Source organism: Sorex fumeus, unplaced genomic scaffold (assembly GCF_029834395.1).
Source record: "Sorex fumeus unplaced genomic scaffold, SorFum_2.1 ptg000178l, whole genome shotgun sequence".
Taxonomy (NCBI): Eukaryota; Metazoa; Chordata; class Mammalia; order Eulipotyphla; family Soricidae; genus Sorex; species Sorex fumeus.
The window spans coordinates 1,614,351-1,641,415 of record NW_026606235.1 but is presented as its reverse complement, the minus strand read 5'-3'; the positions used below and the strand labels follow the sequence as shown (position 1 = coordinate 1,641,415).

Sequence of the window (27,065 nt, the reverse complement as noted above, 5' to 3'; positions counted from 1 at the left end):
AGTCTATAAAGTCTCCCCACCCCCACCCTCCACCCACCTGCTGTCTGCAGAGGTGGCAGCCACTGTGTTGGGGGTGCCCCAGGGCACCAATATGTAGGTGTGATCAGGGAAGACTTCCCGGAGGAGGAGAATGGCTATGAGGAGGGGTGAGGGGGCTGGAGCTGCAGGATGCCCAGCAGGGGAGCAGCATTGACATACTGCACTGCCCAGCCAGGCCACACCTCACCCTCCTGGGTTCTGAGTCCTTGGGCAAGCTCTGTTCAGTGCCTGCATCTGTCTCCTCATCGGAGAGAATGGGGTGTTGTGAGGGTGTAAAAGCGAGGGAGCTGACTGCTGCGGAGCCCCATGGTCCAGAGATGAGCAAGTGAGGCCAGCTGTGTCCTCATGCTCACGGCCATCTTCTCTCTCGGCCTGAAGCAGGCACAGTGGGTGGGGACCGCCACAGACACTCTCACCTGAGGAAGCAGCAAGCAGGGGGTTGGAGGAAAATTCGAGCTCCCCAGGCTGGACCCCCTCACCCCAAGACAAACAGAGGGACGCCCCTGACTGGGAGATTGCTCTTCCCCAAACACCCCCGTGCTGACTCCAGATCCTTTCTCTCCCATCACCACCTCTGGGTGGCTTCCAGGCTTTCTCTGGGCGGGTACAGTGGCTCAGCAGGACGCCAGAGCAGCCTGGCCCTGCAGGGGACCAACTTCAGCACCCGTGACGCAGACAATGACAACTGCCTCTGCAAGTGTGCCCAGATGCTGTCTGGAGGTGGGTGCCGTGGAGAGAAGCCCCCTACGCCTGCCGGCTCGCCCACTGTGCACCCCATTCCCTCCCTCCCTGGGTCCTTGTGGAACCAGGACAGTCAGGAACCTGGTTGGCGTCTCGATTCCACACCCCCCTTCACCCCCCAGGCTGGTCGCCAGCCCGCTCCAGTCCTTGAGGTGTCTCTCAGGCTTCACCCCCTACAACCAGCAGTCTCACTTTTCTACAGGCGTGTCCCAGAGTTTCACCCCACCAGGCACCCCCATCCCCATCCCACATGTGCTGGCCCAGGGTCTGGGAGCAGAGGGGTAGATGAAGGCAGAGAGCTGGGTCCAAGAGAGAGAGATTGGAGGGACAGAGATAGGTGGGAGATTTCCCAAGACACAGAGATGGGCGCATAGAGGGAGACCCTGAGAGTAGCGTGGAGACAACTTAGGGGACAGAAGTACAGAGGAGAGAGGCAGATGGTGACCAAATATGACAGACGGAGAGAGTACAGAGGTAGGGCACTTGCACGCAGCCAACCTAGACTTGGTCCCTGAGCACTGCCAGAAGTAATCCTTGTGCACAGAGCCAGGGGTCAGCCCCAAGCGCTGCCAGATGTGGTTCAAAAACCAAGAGGAAAAAAAAGGAATTTAACAAGCAGATGCAGAAGGACAGGATAACAGAGTTCAAAGGCCCTCAGTGAGACGAGTGTTATTTGAGAGGGAGAGAGACAGAGACAAAGAGACAGAGACAGAGACAGACCAGGACAGAGACCTCCAGACACAGAATCAGTGACCGCCAGAGCCAGCAGGGAAGATGAAGAGTCGGGGGTGGAGGGAGGATGGTGAGAGAGGGTCACAGGGACACAGGAACTGGGGTGACAAGAAGCTGGTGCGATCTCCAGAGGCCACAAGCTGAGCAGGAGGCTGTGGTCTCCCAGCCCCTTCCCGGAGCCCCCTGACCTCCACTCACCCACCCAGGTTCCCTGCAAGCTGGCTTCCTGGAGGAGGCAGCGACATAGCTGTGGTGGTAGTGGTGGTCGCCTTGGGGGAGAATAACCCTGACCTCACTGGCGGGGCTCTCCCCCTCCACCCTCCTCTTCTCTCCCCCTCCCCGCCCCCCAGGATGGTGGTTTGACGCCTGCGGCCTCTCCAACCTCAACGGCATCTACTACCCGGCACGCCACCACATGCGCAAGCTGAATGGCATCCGCTGGTACTACTTCCAGGGCCCCAGCTACTCGCTGCGTGCCACCCGCATGATGCTACGGCCCGTGGGCACCTAAGGAGCAGCCGGGCTGCACCCAGGGAGGAGCCCGCTGGCTCTGCTCTGGGCCAGCTGGACCCGAACACAGGACCTGGGACCTGGGATTGAGCCCTCCTTGCCCCAGGAGTGCAGGAGAGTCGGCTGCCCCCCGGAACTTCGCCAGATTCTGCAAGGGTGGGCAGGTGGGGGCCTCCTACCTCCAAGGGATCCCTTTCCTCTCCCCTCCTGCCTCCTGCGAGAGCCCCTGCCTGCGCCGAGAACCCGCTTCCCTTGGCTTTTCGGAAGAGCTCCTGTCTTGCGGTGGACTTTCTGGCAGGACGGGGCAGTATCCAGGGGACAGAGAGCTACCCAGCTGTGGCTCCTGATCTCCATGCCCGAGATGGGTGGAAAGGCTGGCCCTGCTCCCAGTGCTCTCAGTCTTGGGATGTCCTTGAAGTTGGTCTGCCCTGCGTCGTGCTGGGAATGATTCTTTCCACCCCCAGGGCTGCCCTGCCCCAAGGCTCAGCATCCGGAGCTCAGACCTGGGGCTCCCAGAAAGTCTAAGCAGGGTCCCTTCTCCCGAGCAGTCCTGGATGATGCTCTCCCGGACAAGAACCGGGACTCTTCTCAAAAAGTGCCCCTGCCCTCGAGACTTTGTTTGGAGGTTCTAGCAAGAGCCATCACCCAGCGGGTCGGGCACTGGTCTTGCACGTGGCCAGCCTGGGTCAGATCCCCGGCATTCTGCTGAACCCCAGTAGGAGTAATTCCAGAGTGCAGAGCCAGGATTAAGCCCTGAGCATCACCAGGTGTGGTCCCAGAACGAAATGAGTGAAAGTGCCCATGACCAAGAAGCGCTGGGTTTACCAGATCCGTGCACACATCCATGCCAGCTGCAGGACTTGTCAGAGCATTTGATGTGCCATGTCCCTTGTGACCATCAGTGATGTGGGGGACAGTGTGGACAGACTTCTCCTGAAGTCTGGAAAATAGGTCCTATTTATTGCAGGGCTTCCTTGGGCCTGGGCACCCCTGGGAAATGTCGGTCTTCACTGGTCTTGACTCAGTGCCTCGAGCCTCCTCCCCCACCTCCAGCTGTCCTGGCCCTGGAGACACCAGTGATGGCCTCAAACAGACCCTGGCAGGACCCTTGGGTTAAAGCAGACACAGCCATCCCAGAAGAAGGTTCTAGAACTCTGCTTCCTGTCTGTGCTGTGGGCCCATGTCTTCTGAGACTCCCCAATGCTGACAAAGGCGGGTCTCTGCCTGGGGGGCTTCCCTGCAGCACTCCCAGTCACCATACCCACCCCAGGTCTAGTTCAGGGACTCGCGGGGTGTCCACCCTGCCTGGGAAAGGACACCACTCTGTGTCCAGCTCCTTCTCACCTTCCGGCCAGCAGCCCAGCTCATTCTCCAGCCCCACCCACAGTAACACTGCAGCTGGACTCTGCCCAAGGTCCCAGGGCAGGGCCAAGAGACACCGTCCTCATCCCTCCGAGGCCAGCACTGTCCTATCATCATCAGCTCATCCCCGGGTCCCCCACTTTGCTCTGTCCCACCCAGAGGGGGCCTCTGTGTTTGTTCAGAGGCACTTCCTGCAGGCGGCTGGGCCGCGGAAATGGGACCCCCTTAGACTGCCTGGCTCTGTCCCAGCCCCGAGTCCCTCCTCAGTCAGTCACCCAAGCAAGCCCAGCCCGGCTCAGGCTCATCTCCTGCCGGGCAGTCAAGAATGTCAGGAACGCAGAGCTGAGGGTGGCCAGAGGCGCACAGCCCTGAGGCTCCCGAGCCTTTATTCTGCATCTACTGCGCTCAGTGCGGCCGTGGGCAGGACGTAGGCGTGGGGCAAGCGGCTTCATCTCTTAGACCTGAGCCCCAGGGTCCTGCTCACGAACCAGGATGATGATCTCGCAAGAGGAGATGAGGCTGTGCATGCAAACTTCCGCATGCTGCAGGTGCCTAATAAATGTTAGTTCTTGAACAGGTGAATGGGTGCCCCCATCCTTACTGACCCCTCCCAGGCTCAGGTGAGACCAGCATATTGGTCTTGTGCCCACGTTTATTTTGTATTGGGGGGCTGGTGGGCTGGGCTGGCTCTCCGCTAGGGGGAGTGGCCAAGTAAAGCCCTGAGTGCCAGGGACAGCGCCATCCTCAAGGTAGGGGGACGGCCCAAAATCTCTGTGCTTCGAAAGGGCCATGAAACTGGTTTGGGTTCCTATTTGTAGATTTGTGTAGGTTCCTGCTTGTCAGCCTCTTCCCTTCCACCCTCTTCAGTCACAGGACTCGAAAGTTCAATGGATCGAAACCCAGTCCCCAGGAAGGGATGGATTACATACAGGAACCAAAAGGAGGGATTCAGGCGTGGTTTGATCCAGGAGCTCCATGAAAGTCCTCCTCTCCACGTCACAGTCCTGTATCAGCTGCATGAATTTTATTCTTAGTCTGTTTGTCTCCTGACAGGTGGCCCCAGCAGTCCCTGCACTCACGTGCTCCCAGTCCAGCCTCCTGAAGACAGAGAATGCTCCCCACCCCTCGCCCCATCCCAGTGAGCCCAGCAAAGCCTGAGTCTCTCCATCCAGCACTGCCCCACTCCCACCCCTGCACTTAGCACTTTCACTTGGATTGACCCATCCTGAATCACGCCATCAGACCCTGATCCCACCCCGGCCGTGTGGACTGGCCATGGGGAAGCTGAGGTGCTGTTTCAAGAAGCAACGGTGCTGGGCAGGCAAGCACTGCTGTTCACTTTTCCTCCTTGAGTCTCTCCCTCCCACTCGTCTCCATCTCTGCCCTCAGTCCTGCCGCCCGGCTCCAAGGGCCTGGCCCCAGCCTCCGGCTCATCACCCAGGTTGCCCCCATTATCACGGGCACCTGCTCTGTCAAAAGGATCCTCTGGCTTCAAAAGGAGACAAGCTAAGTCCCTCGAGGAGTGTTAGGCTGCAACCCTGTAGCAGAGCCCCAGGACACCTCTGACCCTCTGATGTCTGTGCAGGAAGGACAAAGCCTGCGCAGACCTCTAGACGTCCTCAGACTGTTGGATAACATTGGGTTATCCTTGCTCCTCCTGCAGGGGAGCTTAGGTTTATTGAGTAACTCCCAACAACTGTGCCCTGAGGCCCACCCAATTCCATCAAGCACTAATAATCCTATATTGCTTTTCTTTTTTCTTTTATGTCATTTGCATGGTTTATTTAGCAACGTCCTTTTAGTATAGACACAGGAGGACAGTTCATGCTATAACATGGGAGTTAATTGACTCCAAAATAATATTTACTCCTGAGCATCCATATTTATTTGACTTAAACCTTAGTAGCCCTTAGTTCCTAGCACTCCAAAAGCAAAGTCCCAACAAAGGACCCAGGGATGGACCCAGGACAAGCTGTAAACTACCCTGGCATCAAAAGGAGACAAGATAAGTATAATAGGAGCAGGGTCATGGAACAAACTCTGTCATGACCCAAAAAGAATTGAATAAGGACCCTGCTGGAGTTAGGAAAGACTAACCTGGCCCGAGGATTATGGTCTGGAATATATAGTGAGATGTCCCCAGGAAGAGTCAACCTTTAAGTTTAATATATCTCTTACTGTGCTCATACAAAATGACTAGAAATATTATAAGAAATAAATTTACGGGGCTGGAGTGATAGCACAATGGGTAGGGCATTTGCCTTGCATGTGGCTGACCCGGGTTCGATTCCCAGCATCCATATGGTCCCCTGAGCACTGCCAGGAGTGATTCCTGAGTGCAGAGCCAGGAGTAACCCCTGAGCATTGCCAGGTGTGACTTGAAAAGCAAAAAAAAAAAGAAAGAAAGAAATTTACTTTGATTGTTTACATGAATTATTAGCTGAGGAAAGGAGAAAGCAATACACCCTGGATCCCGCCCTTGAGCGGATCTCCTAGTAATCTGGAGTGCTGAACCCTCAGATGAGATTTTGTCCTTGAGTTAATCTCCTGAAGGAGTGGCTTTACATCTGTTTGTTGTTATGATAATGTTCAACCCCACTTTGTGTGTCCCCACCCTTCATGATTTCTACATAACTATGCTGTAAGGGGTAAGGGGGGGGGGGGGGTCTAGAAAGTCGACCGCTAGAAAGAGGATGAGAACTGAGACTTTGGGAGCAGAAGGATAACAAAGACTAGAAGTAGAGGACTAGGAGACTACGACAAGATGAGGAAGAAGATATAATGAGGTAGAAAACTTTGAGATCTGCGAGGAGACTAGGATGATGGAACTATGATGACTGGGATTACGACCCAAACTACAACTATGACTGAGCTGGGGAGAAGAGAGAAATAAACTGACTGCCAACCAGCCTGGGGCCCAGTTTCCCAGTTTCTCTGTTCCCCAAGTCCTTCACCCGTCCGTCGCCATGGGCCGGCCAGGGGAACGGTTCTTGGCCACTGAACGCTCGAGCCCCATACACCCACACACCTTTTCTTGGAAACTCACACTCAGACCTTCAGCCTCCAGCAGGGCAGCTGGAGAATCCAGAGAGCAGAAGGCCCTGTGGGAGGCAGAGCTGGTGGCTGAGCCCTTCCCACCTCTCCCTGGGGGTCTCTGCTCACAGGGACTGGCCCCCGGGTAGCTACATCTCCAAGTCCCTACACAGGTGCCAGGTTGTCACTCGTAGATCTGACCAGCGTGCTCCCTGTTTGGTGAATAAATGAAGCCCAGGGAGGAAAGGGGCCTTACCCAAGGCAGCACAGCCAGCCATCACCTCCCGTGCTGTGTACACTGTGTCCCTGGTTCAGGCATTTTGGCGTCTACTACACAATGCTGGAGGAGTGAGAAAAACTTCTGGAAAGTTCTCCAAGACCAAATAAACCTGCCTTTCTACTAGTGCCAATGGAGCCAGAGAGGCAAAAGGTAATCCCTGTTCCCAAAGCAAGGGCATTTGGCACCCCAGTGTGGGGGAGCCCATGGCATACCCCAGGACAGTGGGCATGGAACAAGATGGCCCTTTGTGGAATATAGGGGCAGTTTGGGGGTCTGTCTCAGTGTCAGGACCATCTTCCACACAGTCCTTCTTCTCACTGGCAATGTGGGTCTGCCATTCTCCCTTTCCAGGAGGGGCCAGAGAGAGAGTCTAAAGGGATGGAGTACAGGTCTGGCATGCAGAAGGCGCTGAGTTTGATCCTCAACACCATATAGCCCTCCAGCATCATCAATAGTACATCAGACCCACAATTAACCCTTGCCCCCTTTTACAGATGGAGAAACTGAGGCTCAGGGAAATGTAGGCATTTCTCCAAAGTGATCCAGTGAGGAGTTGCTGAGCTTTGGACCCAGATCGCCAGCTCCCCTTCATGCCTTCAACCCCTATTCCCAAAGCTCAAGGAAGATAAATACACATAAGCCATCGCCAAGTTCAAGCTTGCTAGCACGCATAAGGAGACAGAACCTATTGGCCCCGCTGACCCGCAAGAGCTGGCCCAGCCTTTGCTCCTGAACCCTCCCATCCAGGCGGCAGGTATCAGCCCTGGGCCACCACCCTTTCGCTTTCCTCCTCCTCAGCCTATACCCACAACAGTGGGTGCAGCCCAGGGCCTACTTGTTAGGTCGTATCTAGGAATAAGGACAGGTGGTGGGAGCCCAGAAGCCCCACAGCTGACCCAGGCCTCTTCCCTCTGCCTTCACCGACCCCCTGGTGTTGGGGAGGGTGTCCTGTGCACAGTCACCAAGACCTGCGACTCCCAAGGGTCCAGGAGTAGCCCCTTCTCTCTCGAGACCTCATTCTTCTCATCCCTGAAATGGGAGTGCATGGCCTTGCTTGCTTCATGGGGTGGTGATGAGACAAAACAAGACAGTCTGGTTCCTCAGCAAACCTACATGGAGTAGGTACTTGTGGCATTCTGACCCCTGGGAGGGCCAGGAACAAAACAGACCGATGCCTTCTCTGAAGGAAGCATGGACTGCAGTGGGCGGGAGGAGACAGAAATTCAATAGCGATTAGCCAGACGACAAACAGTGCATGAATGCGATGGGGCAACTCTCTAGTACAACCGAAGCAAAGACACCAGCGTGGCCAAGGAAGGCATCTTAGAAAGACAAGTTTGTTGAAGAGGGAGAAAAGTGTCTGTGGGGAGAGACCAGCATGTGCAAAGGCCCAGGGGCTGGCACAAGGGGCAGCTTCAGAGAATTAGGACAGGCCTGGGGAATCATATTAAAATGAAGATGAGCTCTAAGCAGAAGCGAGTGCTGGGGGCAGCTGGAGTTCACTGGCATCTTCCAAGTCAGAGGTGGGGACCCTGACACCTGTGTCACCAAGACTTCAGAGAAGATCTGTCCATGGTCAGTGGAAGTCCTCTTGCACAGGACAGCAGGCCTCCCAGTGTGGCGTGTCCAGGGTTCCCATTATTTCCTGTGTTTTGAAACTTATCATTGCTGGGAGTTGGTGGCAGAACATGTGCCTGAAGGTTTCAGGGAAAATTTAAAGCGGAGAGAAGCCAGGCCATACATCAGTTCTTTTCTTGTCCTTGGGGACAGGCCCCAGGGCTCCATAGCTTTTTGCTGTGGCTGTTGTGGTTTGCTTTGGGTGTTATACCCATCAGGGCTCAGGCGAGCTATGTGCGAGCCAAGCACCTTATGAACCGTCTCTCTGACCCCATCTTTCCCTTCTTCCCTCTCCTGTGAGGTCAGTTTAAGCATAAATGATTGGCTGAATCATAGCCCAGGATTCACATCTTGACTCTCTGCTTTCTGCTTGCATGCACGGTCCATGGGTTCCACTGGCCTTTCCACCAGAAGCCCCAGATGCTATTCCCATCTGGAGCAATAGCACAGCGGTAGGGCGTTTGGCTTGCACGCAGCCAACATGGCCGACCCGAGTTCGATTCCTCCGCCCCTCTCGGAGAGCCCGGCAAGCTACCGAGAGTATCTCGCCCGCACAGCAGAGCCTGGCAAGCTCCCCGTGACGTATTCGATATGCCAGACCCAGTAACAACAAAGTCTCCAATGGAGACATTACTGGGCCCGCTCGAGCAAATCGATGATCAACGGGAGGGCCTTTACTTACTTACTTTACACACAGTCAAGGAGAAAATTCAGAACTTGAAGATGACAGTTATGAGAGAATGGCAAGATGGTAACGGCAAAATATTAAAGCCAAGAAGAACTCCTGTGAGTACGTGCCACCAGGAGGCCATGTGCCCACGACTCGGGTCCTGGCTCCAAGTCTAACTGATGAGTGCTGGGAGGGGCTGCATGGCCGCATATGATACATTCCACTATAAAAGCATCACAACCCGGGACTGGAGAGATAGTACAGTGGGTAGGGCATTTGCCTTGCACACAGGCTATCCAGGTTCAATCCCTGGAATCTTCTATGATTCCCCCAAGCACTGTCAGGAGAGATTCCTGCATACAAAAACAGGAGTAAGCCCTGAGCACCGTGGGGTGTGGCCCCAAAGCCAGAATAAAGAAACAAAAACATCATGACCTATTCTGTTCAAGGCAGTGAGACCCCAGCACAGAGCTAGGGAATGTGTGTGGACTTGTGGGAGTCAGGGGAGACAGTGTCCCCTCCTCTTGATTGGAGGAGTATCAAAGAATAAAAGAATGTTATTCACATTACTTCAAAAAAATATTTATTTTTATTTTGAGGCTTGGGGGCCACCTCTGGCATTGCTCAGGGCTACTTCTGGCTCTGTTATCAGGCATCACTCCTAGTAGTGCTTGGGGAACCATATGGGGTGCCAGAGATCAAACGAGGGTTGGTTGCATACAAGGCTAGCACCTTACCCACCTGGCGATGCACAGGGGTTACTCCTGGCTCTGCACTCAGGAATTACTCCTGGCAGTGCTTGGGGGACCATATGGGATGCTGGGAATTAAACCTAGATCAACTGTGTGCAAGGCAAATGCCCCACCCGCTGTGCTATCACTCCAGCCCCTCCACAATACTATTTCTCTGGCCCTGCCAGCCTTTTAAAAACAACCTATACACATACCCCTCAGGGTAGATGTGCCCAAATAAAGATCATATTTCCCAGACTCCTCTGATATTAGAATATGGCACAGAACCAGGTTCTGAGCAATGATGTCAGGAAGATGAGAATGCTAGCCCCAATCAGAAGCCCCTTTGCCCTCCTCCTCTCACTTTACCTTAGATATAGGTGTGATGGTTGGTGCACCAGCAGCCTGGACCATGAGGTAGGCTTAAGGATTGAAGCCACAAACTGAACTGATGGGGCAGGACAATGGAAGGATCTTCCTTTTAATGATGGAACTGCCAGGTCAAGCCTGGACCAACTTACATATGAGAACCCAATTATGTCAGCCACTGCTATTTGTTTTTTAGTTTTTAGTTTTGTGGTCACACCTGGCAATACTCAGGGATTACTCCCTGCTCTGCATTCAGCAAGAACCACTCCCTGGCAGTGCTCAAGGGACCGTATGGGATGCTGGGGATTGAACCCAGGTCAGTCACATGTAAGGCAGGCGCCGTCGCTCTAGCCCAGCCACTGCTGTCTGAGACTGAAAAATCTTAACCAATTGCCCTTAAGTCCCAGATAATGTGGGGGGAGTCACAGGAACCCGGCAAAGGGGCTCCGAATCTGCCTGGTGCTAACTCTGTTAGGATGCTTTCCAAAGGACGTTTTAATGAAAGTCGCTTTGTTTGTAATTACCGTTCTGGCTGCTGTGGTCTCTGAGAAGGCCAATCTAAACAGATCAGAGCATTCTCACACCTCCTTTCAGTGGCTGCAGCCGCCCCAGCACTACCAGAAGGAACAAAGCTCCTAGTGCCTTTCCTCCTCTCCCTCAGGGCTCCAGTTTCTCTTTCCTGAGGCTGCCCACATGTGAGAACACAAAGAAAATGACTTCCTTCTGGAACCGTTCTTTCCACCCTATGTGCTGGCCCAACATTCCCAGCTAACAGCTGATATCCGGCCAAATACACATAACTGCCTGGACGGCCATGTCCTGCGGGCCTTCCTGGGACTGAAGAGCCAAGACTGAAGCCAAGCCACTCTGTGCTCATGTCCCGACACCAATGCCACGCCGCCCGGCCCTGGATGCCACCCGGCCCACCCCCGCCCTAGCTTTCCTTGGCCTCCCTGGTTCTGTGACCCTTTGCAGATGTTACGCTTTCTGCCAACTGCAAGAGGTGGCAAGCCTCCATGGAGCAAGTCTATCAGTGCCAGTTTTTAAAGTGCTCAGAGGATTTTTTTTTAGCAACAAGATTTTTTTTTCATTCAGACATGAGCATTTCAGTAGACGACGCTACTGAGCACTTAGTGAGAGCATTGTGTCTGAATAATTTTTTAAAATTTGTTATTAGTGAATCACCGTGAGGTACAGTTACAGACTTACAAACTTTCATGTTTGTGTTTCAGTCATACAATGATCAAGTGCCCATCCCTCCACCAGTGCCCATTTTCCACCACCAATGCTCCCAACATCCCTCCCACCATCCCTACCTCATCCCCTCCACCTCACCCTGCCTCTGTGGCAGCACAATTCTTTTAGGCTTCGGAAAACAAAACTCTTGATCTAAGTTCTCTACTGCGCTGTTTGCATTTTTAGTTTTGGCTTGATTTGATTGATTTGATTTGGTGAACTGGGGGGCATACTTGGCGGTGCTCAGGGCTAATCCTGGCTCTGTGGCTCAGAGATCACTCCTGGTGGGGCTCAGGGGAGCATATGGAATGCTGGGGATCAAACCAGGTCACCAAGTGCAAAGCAAGAGCCCTACCCATTGTGCTATCTTTTCGGCATCTGTCTGCGTTTCTACAGCAGCAGGCTGAACTGGAAGTTGCCGTGCCTTAAGGTGTTCCTGCAGAGTGACTGCTCCTTCCTTCTTTCCTTCCTTCCTTCCTTCCTTCCTTCCTTCCTTCCTTCCTTCCTTCCGCCATGTTATCTGCCTCCTCCAGAAAACTATTGGTATTCAACTTATCATGATTTCCGCCTCCCAATAGCACCTATAGAGAAAAACACTTTCTGAAGCTAACTTTAAAAGTAGCTACAAGCCTGGGTCTCTGAGTCTTTTTCAATGCCTCTTCCTGAGACATCCCTGACTTCCCCCTGGCATGAATTCTCTCTCATACTCAACTTCTTTAATGACTTGTGGATTCTAGTGGTCTTAGGCTGCAGGGCAAGGGCAGTGTGGGGCACGGACAGAAAATTGCTTATTTATCACTCATGAGATCTCTGCTCCAGAAATGTATGGTTCTCACATTACTAAAAATCAAAGCCAAAGCACGAGTTAAATACCAACACACAGCAAAGTAAATACTCATCAACTATTATTTCTCTCCCAAGACACTCCTCTATGCGTTCCCCTTGCCTCACTCACTTCCCCTGACCTCCCTGTGAAATAAACCCTGTATTCATTTAGGATTAGGTTTGACTTCATGAAAACTCAAATAACATAGACTTGCTAAAGGAAGCAGCCTGTGTAGCTGTTAGCTTTCAATGCATAACAGACCACCCCCAAATTGAACAGATTAACTGTGGGTTATTCAAGGCTAAGGGTTGGAAGAACTGGATGTAGGGGGGTACCACTTGCCTGGGGGTTAGACCGACATCTGCAGTTCTGGTCAAATGCCTCTGTCACGTGGTTATTGTTTGGCTGGAGGTCAGGGAACATGATCTTTCCTGGCCCAGTGGCTGACCCAAGCTTGCTCACATGACGGTCTGCAAGCTCCCTGCACCAGGCTTTAGCATACTTGAGCCTTTCCCCATTGGCCAAGGCAAATCACATGACTGAGCTATGCCAAAGATAGAGACCAGGTCTTAGGGAAGCTGCATACTCTTATTCAAAAGTTCTGAGCAAACAGGAATGGGGGTATTTTAAAGCTGTTGTTGCAAAATACCTGTCTCAGATTGTTGCTTCTCTCAGGATAAGTCTAAGGAGCCAAGGGAAAGATTTCCCAGTGGCTGATGGGAGCACTGATAAGAACAGATACTACACTTGATCTTAGCCAAAAGGCCGAGAAGCGCAATTTGAGCAAGAAAACGAGTAAATTTGTGCTAGAGTATAATCCAAAGAATAAAAGAAATAGGGACCAGAGCAATAGCCGTAGGGCATTTGCCTTGCATGCAGCTGATCTGGCTTCAATCCCCAGCATCCCATATAGTCCCCTGAGCACTGCCAGGAGTAATTCCTGAGTGCAGAGCCAGGAGCAACCCATCAGCATTGCTGGGTGTGCTCCCCTCCAAAAAAATGAATAAAATAAATAAGCATTCCAATTCATACCCATAAGAATGAGCAACTGAAGGAGCAAAACCATCAAAAGCAAGAAGAGATCAATGTCCCTTGCAAAAGAACTCCAAGCAATACGTGTCGTCGATACTCCACCCTGAAGGAGGGCAATGGAATAACTCGCCACTTGATATTCTGCACTTTATCAAATAGAAACTTCATTCCAAAGTGCAGGGCTGGAAGGCTGGGGACAAGCAGGAACTTTACAGCAGAGAGAACTGATAATGATCAAAGGTTACCTTCCCCAAAGATAACATCAGTCCTGAGAGAATGCCTCTCTTCAAATAGCTACCACATCTGATCATAAAAACATCAGCAGACATTCTCAATGGAAGGACATTGAATGTTCTTCAAAATTGTCAAGGTCAGGGCTGGAGTGATAGCACAGCAGATAGGGTGTTTGCCTTGCACGTGGCCAACCCGGGTTCGATTCCCAGAATCCCATATGGTCCCCCAGCACCACCAGGAGTAATTCCTGAGTGCAGAGCCAGGAGTAGCCCCTGAGCATCACCAGGTGTGACCAAAAAAAAAAAAAAAACTGTCAAGGTCATATGGGTGGAGGTGGGGGTGGGATGGGCTCCGGCCATCATGCCCAAGTCCCATGTAAATGTGAACAGTGATAAAAGACAACTCATCTTTCCTCCCAGCTACATCGACATCTTCTAAGAGCATTTCCCAGAACCCTCACCTGACAGCTCCCACTCAGCCACCAACAGTTGCAAGAGAGGCAGAAAATGCATTTGGAGGCATTACCCCTAGGAGTGAAAAGAGGCTTGGATCCACAGAGGGGCAAAGGATCCTTGCAAAGGCTTTCAAATGCTATTAGAATTCTCTAATAAAAATAAATGGACTGGGGCTGGAGAGATAGCACAGCGGGTAGGGCTTTTGCCTTGCACGTGGCTGACCTGGGTTCGATTCTCAGCATCCCATATGGTCCCCTGAGCACCTTCGGGAGTAATTCCTGAGTGCAGAACCAGGAGTAACCCCTGTGCATCACAAGGTGTAACCCAAAAAGCAAAAAATAAATGAATAACCGAACTATCTCTCTATCTAAAGATGAGAGGCTGAGTGGCTTGTCTGAGGTAGTCCACGGATGAGGCAAAGATGAATTTGAACCCAGCAATCCTGACTCTGCACACATGAGCCCTCACCACTCCCGTATACTGTCCTTGTCCATGGCACAACATTGATTTCGTGATCTGCACCTTGTAACTCTATGAAACCGGAATTGCCACTAGCTGCATGGAGGAGGTGCGGGCATTCCGGCTGCCTTATCTTTTGGATTTGTCACATGCTCCATGCACTGATGACTTTATTTTCCCTCCACTTGGCTCAATTTTGCCCTGGGCAAAACTGTGCTCTCACACCCCACACAACCCCCCCTTTTCCCCACCCCACCACTTCATCTGACCTCACTTGGTCTTGGCTGAGCAGGAATTTGTCATGGTTATGATCACAGGCTCCGGAGAGGGCTAGGCTCACATCTCAGCTGTACTTCATATCCGTTGTTGTCCTTGTTGCAAATTGCTAAACCTCCCTTGGCCTCAACTTGTTGATCTGTGAAATGGGGGCAGTCACAGTATCCCTCTTATAGGATGATTTGTGGCCTAAATGAGTACATGAAAAGTGCAAATCACAGTGGCCTGTCCCGTGGCGAGTTCTTAATAAGCACGATTCTTGGGGTCAGGGTGATTGTCAGTCCAAACAAAATCTCAAGCAAGACTCCCCTGTGGTCATGCAGGGGACAGTGATTTGAGTTGCTTTTCTTTTTTTTTTTCAAATTCACTATTTTTTTTTACCCTTTCAAAGCTGTTTATGATTGGATTTCAGTCATACAGTATTCCAATACCCATCCCCCCCACCAGTGCACATTTCCCAGCACCAGTGTCCCCAGCTTCCCTCCCATTACCCCCCACCCGGCCTACCTCTATGCACTCTTCTCTCTCTCTCTCTCTCTCTCTCTCTCTCTCTCTCTCTCTCTCTCTCTCTCTCTCTCTCCTTTTGGGAATTATGGTTTGCAATATTGATATTGAAAGGTTATCAAGAATATCCCTTTACAGTCCATGGCTTTCCTATACGCAAACAGTGAGAGAGAAGAAAGCAACATGAAAAAAACAATCCCATTCACAATTGTGCCCCAGAAAATCAAGTACCTAGGAATCAGCTTAACTAAGGAAGTAAAGGACCTGTACAAAGAAAACTACAAAACGCTACTTCAGGAAATAAAAGAGGACATGAGGAAATGGAAAGATATCCCCTGCTCATGGGTCGGGAGACTTAACATTGTCAAAATGGCAATACTACCGAAAGCATTGTATAAATTCAATGCAATCCCTATAAGGATACCCATGACATTCTTCAAAGAAATGGAGCAAACACTCTTGAAATTTATATGGAACAATAAGCCCCCACGAATAGCTAAAGCAATTCTTGGGAAAAAGAAAATGGGAGGAATCAACCTCCCAAACTTCAAACTGTACTACAAAGCAGTAATAATTAAAACAGCATGGTACTGGAACAAAGGTAGAACTGCAGACCAATGGAACAGGGTTGAATACACTGACATCTCTCCTCAATCATATGCTCATCTAATCTTTGATAAAGGTGCAAGTAATGTGAAGTGGAGTAAGGAAAGCCTCTTTAATAAATTGTGTTGGCATCACTGGACGGCTACATGCAAAAAAATAGGCTCAGAACTCTGCCTAACACCATGTACAAAAGTAAGATCAAAATGGATTAAAGACCTCAACATCAGACCAGAAACCATAAGGTACATTGAAGATAAAGTTGGCAAAACCCTCCATGACATTGAAGCTAATGGTATCTTCAAAGATGCCACGCCACTGGCCGAGCAAGTGAAAACAGAGATAGATAAATGGGACTATCTTAAACTAAGAAGCTTCTGCACCTCCAAAGAAACAGTGACCAAAGTACAAAGACAGTCTACAGAATGGGAAAGGATATTCACCGAATACACATCTGACAAGGGGTTGATATCCAGGATATACAAAATACTGGTTAAACTCCACAAGAAGAAAACATCCAACCCCATCCAAAAATGGGGCAATGAAATGAACAGAAACTTTCTCAAAGAAGAAATCCGAATGGCAAAAAAGCACATGAGAAAATGCTCTACATCATTAATCATCAGGGAGATGCAGATCAAAACCACAATGAGATACCATCTCACACCTCAGAGACTGGCCCACATTCAAAAGAACAAAAGCAACCGATGCTGGCGTGGATGTGGCGAGAAAGGGACACTCCTTCACTGTTGGTGGGAATGTCCACTGGTTCAGCCCTTCTGGAAAACAGTATGGACGATTCTCAAAAAATTAGAAATTGAGCTCCCATTTGACCCAGCAATACCACTCCTGGGAATATATCCCAGAGAGGCAAAAATGTATAGTCGAAGTGACATCTGCACTTGTTTGTTCATTGCAGCCCTCTTTACAATAGCCAGAAACTGGAAGAAACCTGAATGCCCAAGAACAGATGACTGGTTAAAGAAACTTTGGTACATCTACACAATGGAGTACTATGTAGCTCTTAGAAAAGATGAAGTCATGAAATTTACATACAAGTGGTACAATATGGAAAGTATCATGCTAAGCGAAATGAGTCAGAAAGAGAGGGATAGACATAGAAAGATTGCATTCATCTGGGGGATATAAAGTAACAAAGTATGAGATTAATACCCAAGAATAGCTGAGATCAGCACCAGGAGGATTACTCCATAACTTAGAGGCCAGCTGGGTATCCTGGAGGAAAGGGCTATTCAGATAGAGAAGGGAGCACCAAATAAAGGATGTTTGGAGGATCCTCCCAGGAGGGGAGATGCATGTCGAAAGTAGACTATGGACTGAACATGTTTGCCACTCAATGCCTCTTTTGCAGACCACAACACCCAAAAGGAGAGAGAGAACACAGGGGATTGCCCTGCCACAGAGACGGGGGGTTGGGGGGATGGGGGTGGGAGGGATATTATCCATGGTGGTGGAAAATGGGCACTGGTGGAGGGATGGGTATCTGATCATTGTATAATTGAAACCAAAGCACAAAAAATTGTAAATCTACAACTTTAAAAAAAAATAAAATAAAATAAAGGGAAAAAAAAAAAAAAAAAAAAAAAAAAAAAAAAAAAAAAGAATATCCCTTTACATACTTTTTTTTTTCACGGTCAATACTTAAACACATTTAGCAGAGGTAGGGCGTTTGCCTTACAAGCGGACAACATGGCTGACCCAAGTTCGATTCCTCTGCCCCTCTTGGAGAGCCTGGCAAGCTACTGAGAGTATCTCGCCCGCGCGGCAGAGCCTGGCAAGCTACATGTGACGTATTCGATATGCCAAACACAGTAACAACAAGTCTCATGATGGAGATGTTACTGGGCCCGCTCGAGCAAATCGATGAACAACGGGAGGACCGTGGCCGTGACTATTTTAATGTCATTTATAACAGCATTAGAAAACATGAAGCACTCCAGGATGGGTTTTGTAAACACATGCAATTACTATCTGTATGATAAAAACCATAAATAGAAAATTGCTGTGATAATTAAGAAAAGACCTTGTTAAATAGAGAGCAATTTCATGTTCACAGATTGGCGGAATTAACATAGAGATGTATGTCCTCCTGGAATTGACCTTAAAATTCAGCGCAAGCTCAGGTTGGGTATGTGACTCAATGATAGAGCACTTGTCTTACATGTGCGATGCTGTGATTTTTTTTTTTATTAATGAATGCACTTTACATACTTTTAGACCCCTGGTCTTGTCCAGCGTGATCATTCCCAGCTATTATAATCATGCTGGTCTCTTCTCTACCTTACTTACCCTCAGCCCCACACAGACTACTGGTTTAGTTCCAACCATTGACCAGTCCTCCTAACCCCTGTTTTCCCTGGCCATGGATATTAGTCTACTATATATTTTCTACATACTACAAATGAATGCAGTCATTCTGTATCTGTTCCTCTCCTTCTGACTCATTTCATTCAGCACGATACTCTCCATGTCCATCCATTTAGAGGTAGGTTTAATGACTTCCTTTTTCCTGACAGTTCCATCATCTTTCATTGTGTAGATGTGCCAGCAGCAGGAGCGATAGCACAGAAGGTAGGGCATTTGCCTTGCACACAGTCGAGCCGGGTTCGATTCCTCCATCCCTCTCGGAGAGCCTGGCAAGCTACCAAGAGTATCCTGCCCGCACGGCAGAGCCTGGCAAGCTCTCCGTGGTGTATTTGATATGCCAAAAACAGTAACAAGTCTCACGATGGAGATGTTACTGGTGCCCGCTCGAGCAAATCGTTGAACAACGGGAGGACAGTGCTACAGTGCCACAGATGTGCCATAGTTTCTTTATCCATTCTTCTGTTCTTGGACACTCCGGTGGTTTTCCAGTTCTGGCTATAGTGAATAGTGCTGCACTAAACATAAGAGTGCAGATGGTGTTTCTGCTGTATGTTTTTGGGCCTCCAGGGTATATTCCCAGAAGTGGTATTGCTGGATCAAATAGGAGCTCAATTTCTGTTTTTTGTTTGTTTGTTTTTGTTTGTTTGTTTGTTTGTTTGTTTGAGAAATGGCCATACCTGAATAGACTATCACAATCAAGAAAATTAAAACAGTAATCAAAAGTCTTCCCAAAAACAAAATCCCGGGTCCAGATGGATTCACTAATGAATTCTTCCAAACCTTTAAAGAGGACCTATTGGGGGTATGGTGCCGCCAGCTGGTCAGTCTGTACCTGTGAGGTGAGTGCATCAGCAGCCTGATGGTGCCTTCAGACTTCCAGATACCCCAAAATTGCTTCTGTGCCTTTGGCCAGACCCAAAAAATTTAGGGCAAAGTTTGCCAAGAAAGTAAAAGGCCAAAAGTTAGGTATGTGGGAAACACACCCACAAACCACCTCCGACTCAGCTATATAATTGGAGGCATGGTCTCTCTGTTTCCTGATGGAATTGCTTAATGGCCATGATCCCAGAGACACAGAAACAAATCTTGAAACCCAGTAGCTTTTGGCAGAAATGTGTCCGGTCCTTGCAGTAGGTTACTGGTGCTGGGCCAACCCAGGTGGAAATAGGTTTCGTGCCTTGGCCTGTTCCCCCCCACGGCCCAGTGGCCACCATCCTTCAGAGGCCACTGGATAGTCAGTTTTGGGCCCCCAGTGACGAGACACGCAGGGCCTCACGGGATGGGGGTGGAGCTGGTCCTTTCCTCCCCACCCCAACGAGACCCCAAGTCATCACCCACGAATGGCCTCTCTGGCTCCTGATCAAGCTGCTGAACGGCCATGATCCCAGAGACTCAGAAACAAATCTCGAAACCCAGTGGCTTTTGGCAGAAATGCGTCCGGATCCCACAGTAGGTTACTGTTGCCGGGCCACTCCAGGGGGGAAAGAGTGTTGTCTCTCCGTCTGTTCCCTTTTGGCGACTCAGTGACCGTCATCCTCCAGAGGCCACTGGACAGTCAGGCTTGGGCCCACAGTGATTAAACTTGTTGGGCCTCACAGGATGGGGGTGGAGCCGGGCCTGTCCTCCCCATCCCAACGAGACCCCAAGTCATCGCCCACGAATGGCCTCTCTGGCTCCTGATCAAGCTGCTCAATGGCCATGATCCCAGAGACCCAGGAGCAAATCTCAAAACCCAGTGGCTTTTGGCAGAAATCCCTCCAGATTTAAGTGTTAAAATTTCGGAATTTCAAAATCACATGGCCCTACTGCAGCCACGTGACATCATATGTTATTCATAACCAGCAATAGAACACAAATTGTCTACTGTTGCCTTTTCAGCAGATCTGAGTGTTGGGGTAAAATCTCAAATAATAATGGTGGGTCTAGTGTCGAAATATTGAATGTGATCAAAGTCGAGAGAGAGTAATGTGGAAATCATCTGCCCCACAGGTAGGGGGAGGGTGTGGGATGGGGGTATACTGGGGTTTTTGGTGGTAGAGAATGGGCACTGGTGAAGGTACGGGTGTTTCATTGTATGACCCGAAAGCTTTGTAACTGCTTAGACCCGAAAGCTTTATAACTGCTCTCACGGTGATTCAATAAATAAAATTATAAAAAATGAAAAAAAATAAAAATAAAGAGGACCTATTGCCAGTCCTTTTCAAGCTTTTCCAGGAAACTGAATAAACAGAAACACTCCCAAACAATTTCTTTGAGGCCTATATCACCCTAATACCAAAAGCAGACAGAGACACCACAAAAAAAAAAAAAAGAAAAAAGAAAATTAAAGGTTGACATCCCTGTTAAGTTGCTTTTTTTTTAGAGTCATCATCCAAATAAAAACAGACCTCTGGGGCCAGAGCAATAGTACAGCGGGTAGACTCAATATCTCACATAGTCTCCCAAGCACCACCAGGAGTAATTCCTGAGTACAGAGCCAGGAGTAACCCCTGAGAATCACAGACTACTTAGAATATTTTTAAAATTATTATTAATTTATTATTATTATAATTATTTTCTTTTTGGGTCACACCCAGCAATGCGCAGGGGTTACTCCTGGCTCATGCACTCAGGAATTACTCCTGGCGGTGCTCAAGGGACCATATAGGATGCTGGGAATCGAACCCGGGTCAGCTGCGTGCAAAGCAAACGCCAAACATGCTGTGCTATCACTCCAGACCCCTCCTTAGAATATTTTTAACCTACAAAGTAGCCCCCACCCATATCTGCCATCTTGCCAGTAGATAAGCAACCCAACTCCACAACTAATCTCCGAGTGTAGTACCACCGAATCTTCCCAGGTAGACTGCTTCGTGCTGAGAACTCTGGAGCCGTCTCAGGATGGGGTGAGCAGATTCCCCTTTCTGCCTGAAGGCACAGCTGCTCACAGCCACGTCAGATACCCTCCCACAGAGAAATGGCCCAGATCCACAACTGAACCTCATCAAGCTGCCAAGTCACCAAGCTGTCCCAGATCTGAAGCTCCTGGACGGCACAACCGTGTATGCGACACCCCCAATGTTCACAGCACTGTCAGCCCAGTAGGATCATAGCAAATCTGACAGGAAAGTTGCACAGAAGCCTACCAAGCTCGATGAGCCTAAACATAACCCCAGAGGCTCAACTAGCACGAAGCAGCACAATCGATCCTCAATGACTTTAGCAACAGCATTATGAGATAGAACAATTATCACAAATTAACTCCTACTGATTTAAATTTTGATAATTCCATTTGCCTTTGTGTTGTAACATACGAGATGAAGTAAATTTGTTTGTGCCTGCAAGGGGTCAGGTTAGGGTGGCAGGCCTTCCACTGGGGACATTAGTGGAGGAAATTCCCAGGCACTCTGGTGGTGAGATTGGTCTTGTTGGTGTTGCAACATTTAATGCCTGAAATAACTGTATTATGAACAACTCAGTAAATCACAGTGTTAAAAAAAATATATGTATATATATATGTGGATGGGGCTGGAGCAATAGCCCAGCTTGGGCCGACCTGGCTGACCCAGTCGACCAGGGTTCAATTCCTCTGCTCCTCTCGGAGAGCCCGGCAAGCTACCGAGAGTATCCCGCCCACACGGCAAAGCCTGGCAAGCTACCTGTGACATACTCGATATGCCAAACACAGTAACAATAAGTCTCACAATGGAGACCTTACGGGCCCGCTCAAGCAAACTGATGAACAATGGGAGGATAGTGCTATTTATATATGGATATATATGCTTTTAATATATATTATAATTAATTGCATATACATACAAATATACACGTTTTTTGTTTGTTTGTTTGTTTTAAATTTTATTGAATCACCATGAGATAGTTACAAGCTTTCATGTTTGGGTTACAATCACACAATGATCAAACACCCACCCCTCCACCAGTGCACATTCCCCACCACCAATATCCCCAGTAACCCCCCCCTTTCCCACCCTCCCCCTGCCTCCATGGCAGACATGATTCCCCATAATCTCTCTCTACTTTTGGGCATTATGGTTTGCAATACAGACAGACCCTGAGAGGTTACCATGTTTGATCCTTTATCCACTTTCTGCACACATCTCCCATCCTGACTGATTCCTCCAGCTATCTTTTTCTTAGCGATCCCTTCTCTATTCCAGCTGCCTTCTCCCCTTTGCTCATGAGGCAGGCTTCCAGCTGTGGAGAAATCTGTCTGTCCTGTGTATCTACTATCCTTAGGTGTCAGCCTCATGTTATGTTATTTTATACTCCACAAATGAGTGCAGTCCTTCTATGTCTGTCCCTCTCTTTCTGACTCATTTCACTTAGCATGATACTTTCCATGTCTATCCATTTATAAGTAAAGTTCATGACTTCATCTCTCCTGACAGCTGCATAGTATTCCTTTGTGTAGATGTACCAAAGTTTCTTTAACCAATCATTTGTTCTAGGGCACTTGGGTTTTTTCCAGATTTGGGCTATTGGGAATAGTGTTGCAATCAACATATAGGTACAGATGTCATTTCTACTGTGCTTTTTTGCATCCTCGGGATATATCCCCAGAAGTGGTATTGCGGGGTCATATGAAAGCTCAATTTCTAGTTTTTGAAAAACTGTTCATATTGTTTTCCAGAAGGTCTAGACTAGTAAGCATTCCCACCAACAATGAAAGAGTGTCCCTTTTTCCCCACATCCACGCCAGAATTGGTTGCTTTTGTTCTTTTGAATGGACACACATTTTTAAAGCTATGAACCAGAAGACAGAATGGTGGGATAGAGTAAATAATCTCAATGAAATAAACACCTCACCAATAATATCCTATCCAGCTAGATTATCATTCAGATTTGAAAGAATGATACAGAGCTTCATGGAAAGGCAACATCTTAGGAATCCATAGCAGCCTTGAAACCAGGATTGCAAGAATCATTAAAGGAGCTTCTTTAAAGGGCAGGACAAACTTCCCAGCACTTTACCTCTGAGGTTGTCATTCACTCCTAGTGTATATGGTTCTATGGGATTACAAAAGGTCTGTTTATTCCATGCTTGCTTATTATTTTATATTTTTCAACAATGCATCAATGCTTTACTTATGTTCTATGTTTATTCAGATGATTTCTAGATTACTATTACAATCCTTTATTTATTAATGCAGATACTTAAATAATTTTAAATAACAAATATTTAAATAATCATAAAATTATTTTATATTTTCTAACATAAAGTCTACATTCCCTTTTTAAGATAAAACGCTTTTAAAGATAAACACTTTTATAGACCTATTCATGTTTCCCTTTACATTTCTCCTGATTCTTCTCTCCCCACTCTTACCAAATTGTATATTTGTTATGAGATTAATACCCAAGAATAGCTAAGATCAGCACTAGGAGGATTACTCCATAGCTTAGAGGCCAGCCGGGCATTCTAGGGGAAAGGGCAGCTCAGATAGAGAAGGGAGCACCAAATAAAGGGTGTTTGGAGGATCCTCCCAGGAGGGGAGATGCATGTAGACTATGGACTGAACATGTTTGCCACTCAATGTCTCTTTTGCAGACCACAACACCCAAAAGGAGAGAGAGAACAAAAGGGAATGCCCTGCCACAGAGGCAGGGTGGGATGGGGGGATGGGGGTGGGAGGGATATTATCCATGGTGGTGGAAAATGGGCACTGGTGGAGGGATGGGTATTTGATCATTGTATAATCGAAACCCAAGCACAAAAAATTGTAAATCTAAGACTGTACCTCATGGTGTTTCACTAATAAAAATTTTTTTAAAAAATTGTATATTTGTATATTTCATGTCTTATCATGGAATTTTTCACACTATTAATTTTTTCATTTATATACCTGTGAAAGATAGGTTTGATTCTGTAGAGACAGAAGCGGTCATTAAAGCCCTAGCCAATCAGGTCATTCAAGCTCAATACATCAAGATCCTCCGTGAGCTGTATTGCAGATTCACTACCAGGATCTCACCATTCTACAAAGAAGTAATCATCGATTTCAAGAGAAGGGTTTGGCAGGGTGATACCATTTCACCGAAACTCTTCAGTGCCACCCTCGAGAACATCATGCGATGACTGGAATGGGAAGGAATGGGAGCGAAGATAGATGGCCGGCAACTACACCACCTCCGCTTTGCTGATGACATTGTTTTAATAACACCAAACATCAGCCAAGCGGCACAAATGCTGGCCGACTTTGACCGTGAGTGTGGAAAAGTAGGACTACAGCTGAATCTTACGAAGACAATGTTTATGAGAAACAGCCTCGTTCCTGACACCCCATTCGCTCTCAATGGAACGACCATCTCCGAATGCAACAGCTACGTGTACCTAGGTCGAGAAGTCAACATGACAAATGACCTGGCACCCGAGCTGCGCAGGAGGAAGAGAGCAGCTTGGAACGCCTTCAAGAACGTCGAAGAAATAGCTAAGAGGACGAAGAACCTCCGGCTCCGGGCACATCTCTTTGATTACACTGTTCTTCCTGCATTAACATATGCCTCAGAGACCTGGGCCCTACGCAAACAGGATGAGAACGCTATTTGGGTCTCCCAAAGAGGAATTGAAAGAGCTATGCTTGGAATATCACGTTTCACTCAAATGAGAGAACGAATCCGGAGTTCTGACATCCGTCGACGATCAAGGATCAGGGACGCTGTCTCATTTGCCAAGGTGTCGAAAATCAGATGGGCTGGTCACGTAATGAGATTTAAAGACGACCGTTGGACTAGAGCTGTTACTGATTGGATTCCACGGGATGTCAAAAGACCGTGTGGCCACCCACCTACCAGATGGTCAGACTTCTTCATCAAGATCGTGAATGCTCGGTTTGAGGCTCTTCATGTTCCTAGAGCGAACAGACGCCATTGGGCTACACTAGCACGCGACAGGGACAAATGGAGACGTTACTGGCGCCCACTCGAGCAAATCGATGATTAACGGGAAGTGATTAAGTGATTAAGTGATTTGTAGGACTCATCTATTTCATGTCTTATCATGGAATTTTTCACACTATTAATTTTTTCATTTATATACCTGTGAAAGATAGGTTTGGTGTTTTTTGTTTATTTGTTTGTTTTTTGGTTTTGGTTTTATTTTGAGGTCTTACCCAGCAGTTCTCAGGACGTACTTCTGACTCTGTGCTCAGGGGTTACTCCCGGCAGAATTTGGGGGATCATATCAGGTGCCAGAGCTAGAACCCAGGTTGGCATACACAAGGCAAGCACCTTACCTGCTATACTATCTCTTTGGTCCCCAAAAGAAAAAGATAATTTTGGGAGGAAAATTGTACAAGTTATTAATTCATAATTTTGTGGAATTTTAGGGATTTATGGGTCTGCAAGGGACCCTTGGGACATTGGTGGAGGGACGCAGGCTGTCTGGTACCAGTATGGTATTGGAATGATGTCCACAAGAGAAGTGTTATTAACAGTATTGTAAACTCCGGTACCTCAATAAAAATGGCTAAAAATAGAATAAAGATATTGAATGTCTAAGAAATATAATCCTATTAACTTTTGAGCTCTCATTATGTGTACTCATTTCTTCGTGCTTATTTTTATCATTTTCTTGGTAATGGATACTAATCTTGTGATTCTTTTTTCAGTTTTAAACAGAGGGCAATACCTTTCATTTTCAAACGATTCAAAGTTCCAAAGATAACCTTTTCTATTCATTTGGCTTTTATAAGAATTTCTTTCTGCATCCTTGTTGATGATGCTCTCTTTCACCAACAGGCCTGGCAGTGCTGGGGAGGGTCAGACCCAGGGCTTTGTTTATGTGAGGTTACTTGACCCACATCTCAGTCCCCAGGAAACATTGGGGAGTGAGGGGGAGAAGATGGGGAAGGGCACCACCAACAGTGCTCAGAGCTACTCCTAGTTTTGCTCTATGGTCTCACTCTTGGTGGTGCTCAGGGACCCTATGGAGTGCCAGGAATTGAATCCTGGTCAGCTGCATGCAAGGCAAGAATCCTGCCTCCTGTACTATTGCTCCAGTCCACCACCTCAGGAAACTATTTTTTTGATGGGGGCTCTGCACTCAGGAATCAGTCCTGGCGGTGCTCGGGGGACCCTATGGGATCCCAGGGATCAAACCTGGGTCAGCCACGTGCAAGGCATGTGCCCTACACATTAGACTATTTATTGCTGCCTCCCCACCCCCGAAAACTTCGAGGAACAAAATGTTTTCATTGCTTTTGTCCTACATTAATGAAAAGAACCTACAGAATGACTTTTATGTTTAAAAACAAACATAAACCTAAGTGCCTGACCAAAACAGTAACAAAATAAAATCTGGTTTCTGTGATGGCACCTACCTGGCGATGTGCGGTCCCCCACCTCAGCGCCAGGCGTGTGTGAGCAGCACAGAAAGGGCTGAGGCGCGACCAGCACAACTATAAAGACACATGTAGGCCCCAGCCAGAATACACAGTCTCTGGGGAGCACTTCTGGGCACGCTTGGCAACCCCAGGGGCCTGGCAATCATGACTGTGAGCCTCCACTCTGATCACCTGTGCCAGCAGGGAGGCTAAGGGGCAACCCCCGGGTGCGAGCCACCAACCAAGAGGGGGGCGGGGAAGAGGGGGAATGCCACCCCAAGTCATCACAACAGCTTTCAGATCTGACTCAGATTCTGGTTGTCACTGTATCGGTGTGGCCTTGACAAGCCCTTCTCTCTCCCCAGGCTGACCAGTACTGTTGGGAGGACCAACTCTGATGGAACCGATGATCTGTGACATCATTGGGGGTGGGGGGAGGGACAGGAGAAGACTTTGAAACAGATCCACTTCCTGCTCCAGGGATGAGCTTCCGGGAGGGGATTTGAGAGACTTAGAGTCTCCCAGGATGTGTTCCGAAACCTGCTGAGTGGCTTTTAGTAAAGCCCCTCTCTCCCTCCTCCCTCTCTCCCTCCCTCTTTCTCTCTCTCTCTCTGGGCCTCAGTTTCCCCAACTGCACATTGGGCTCT

At 48.6% G+C, this 27,065-nt stretch overlaps 2 protein-coding genes and 1 pseudogene across 2 annotated transcripts in view; 2 read left to right on the top strand and 1 right to left on the bottom strand.

Annotated features, from left to right (window-relative positions):
• Nucleotides 1-2,094, top strand: part of ANGPT4 (angiopoietin 4) — a 36,359-nt gene extending 34,265 nt beyond the window's left edge. Inside the window, exons 8-9 of the mRNA XM_056107858.1 lie at nt 629-759; nt 1,863-2,094. Of these exons, the coding sequence (XP_055963833.1) occupies nt 629-759; nt 1,863-2,023 (292 nt within the window). The 3' untranslated portion in view covers nt 2,024-2,094. The remainder of the gene's footprint in view (nt 1-628; nt 760-1,862) is intronic.
• SCRT2 (scratch family transcriptional repressor 2) overlaps nt 1-27,065 on the top strand; it is a 240,779-nt gene that overhangs the window by 34,056 nt on the left and 179,658 nt on the right. The gene's annotated exons all lie outside the window — the stretch shown is intronic.
• LOC130017196 (uncharacterized) lies at nt 12,763-12,923 on the bottom strand (annotated as a pseudogene).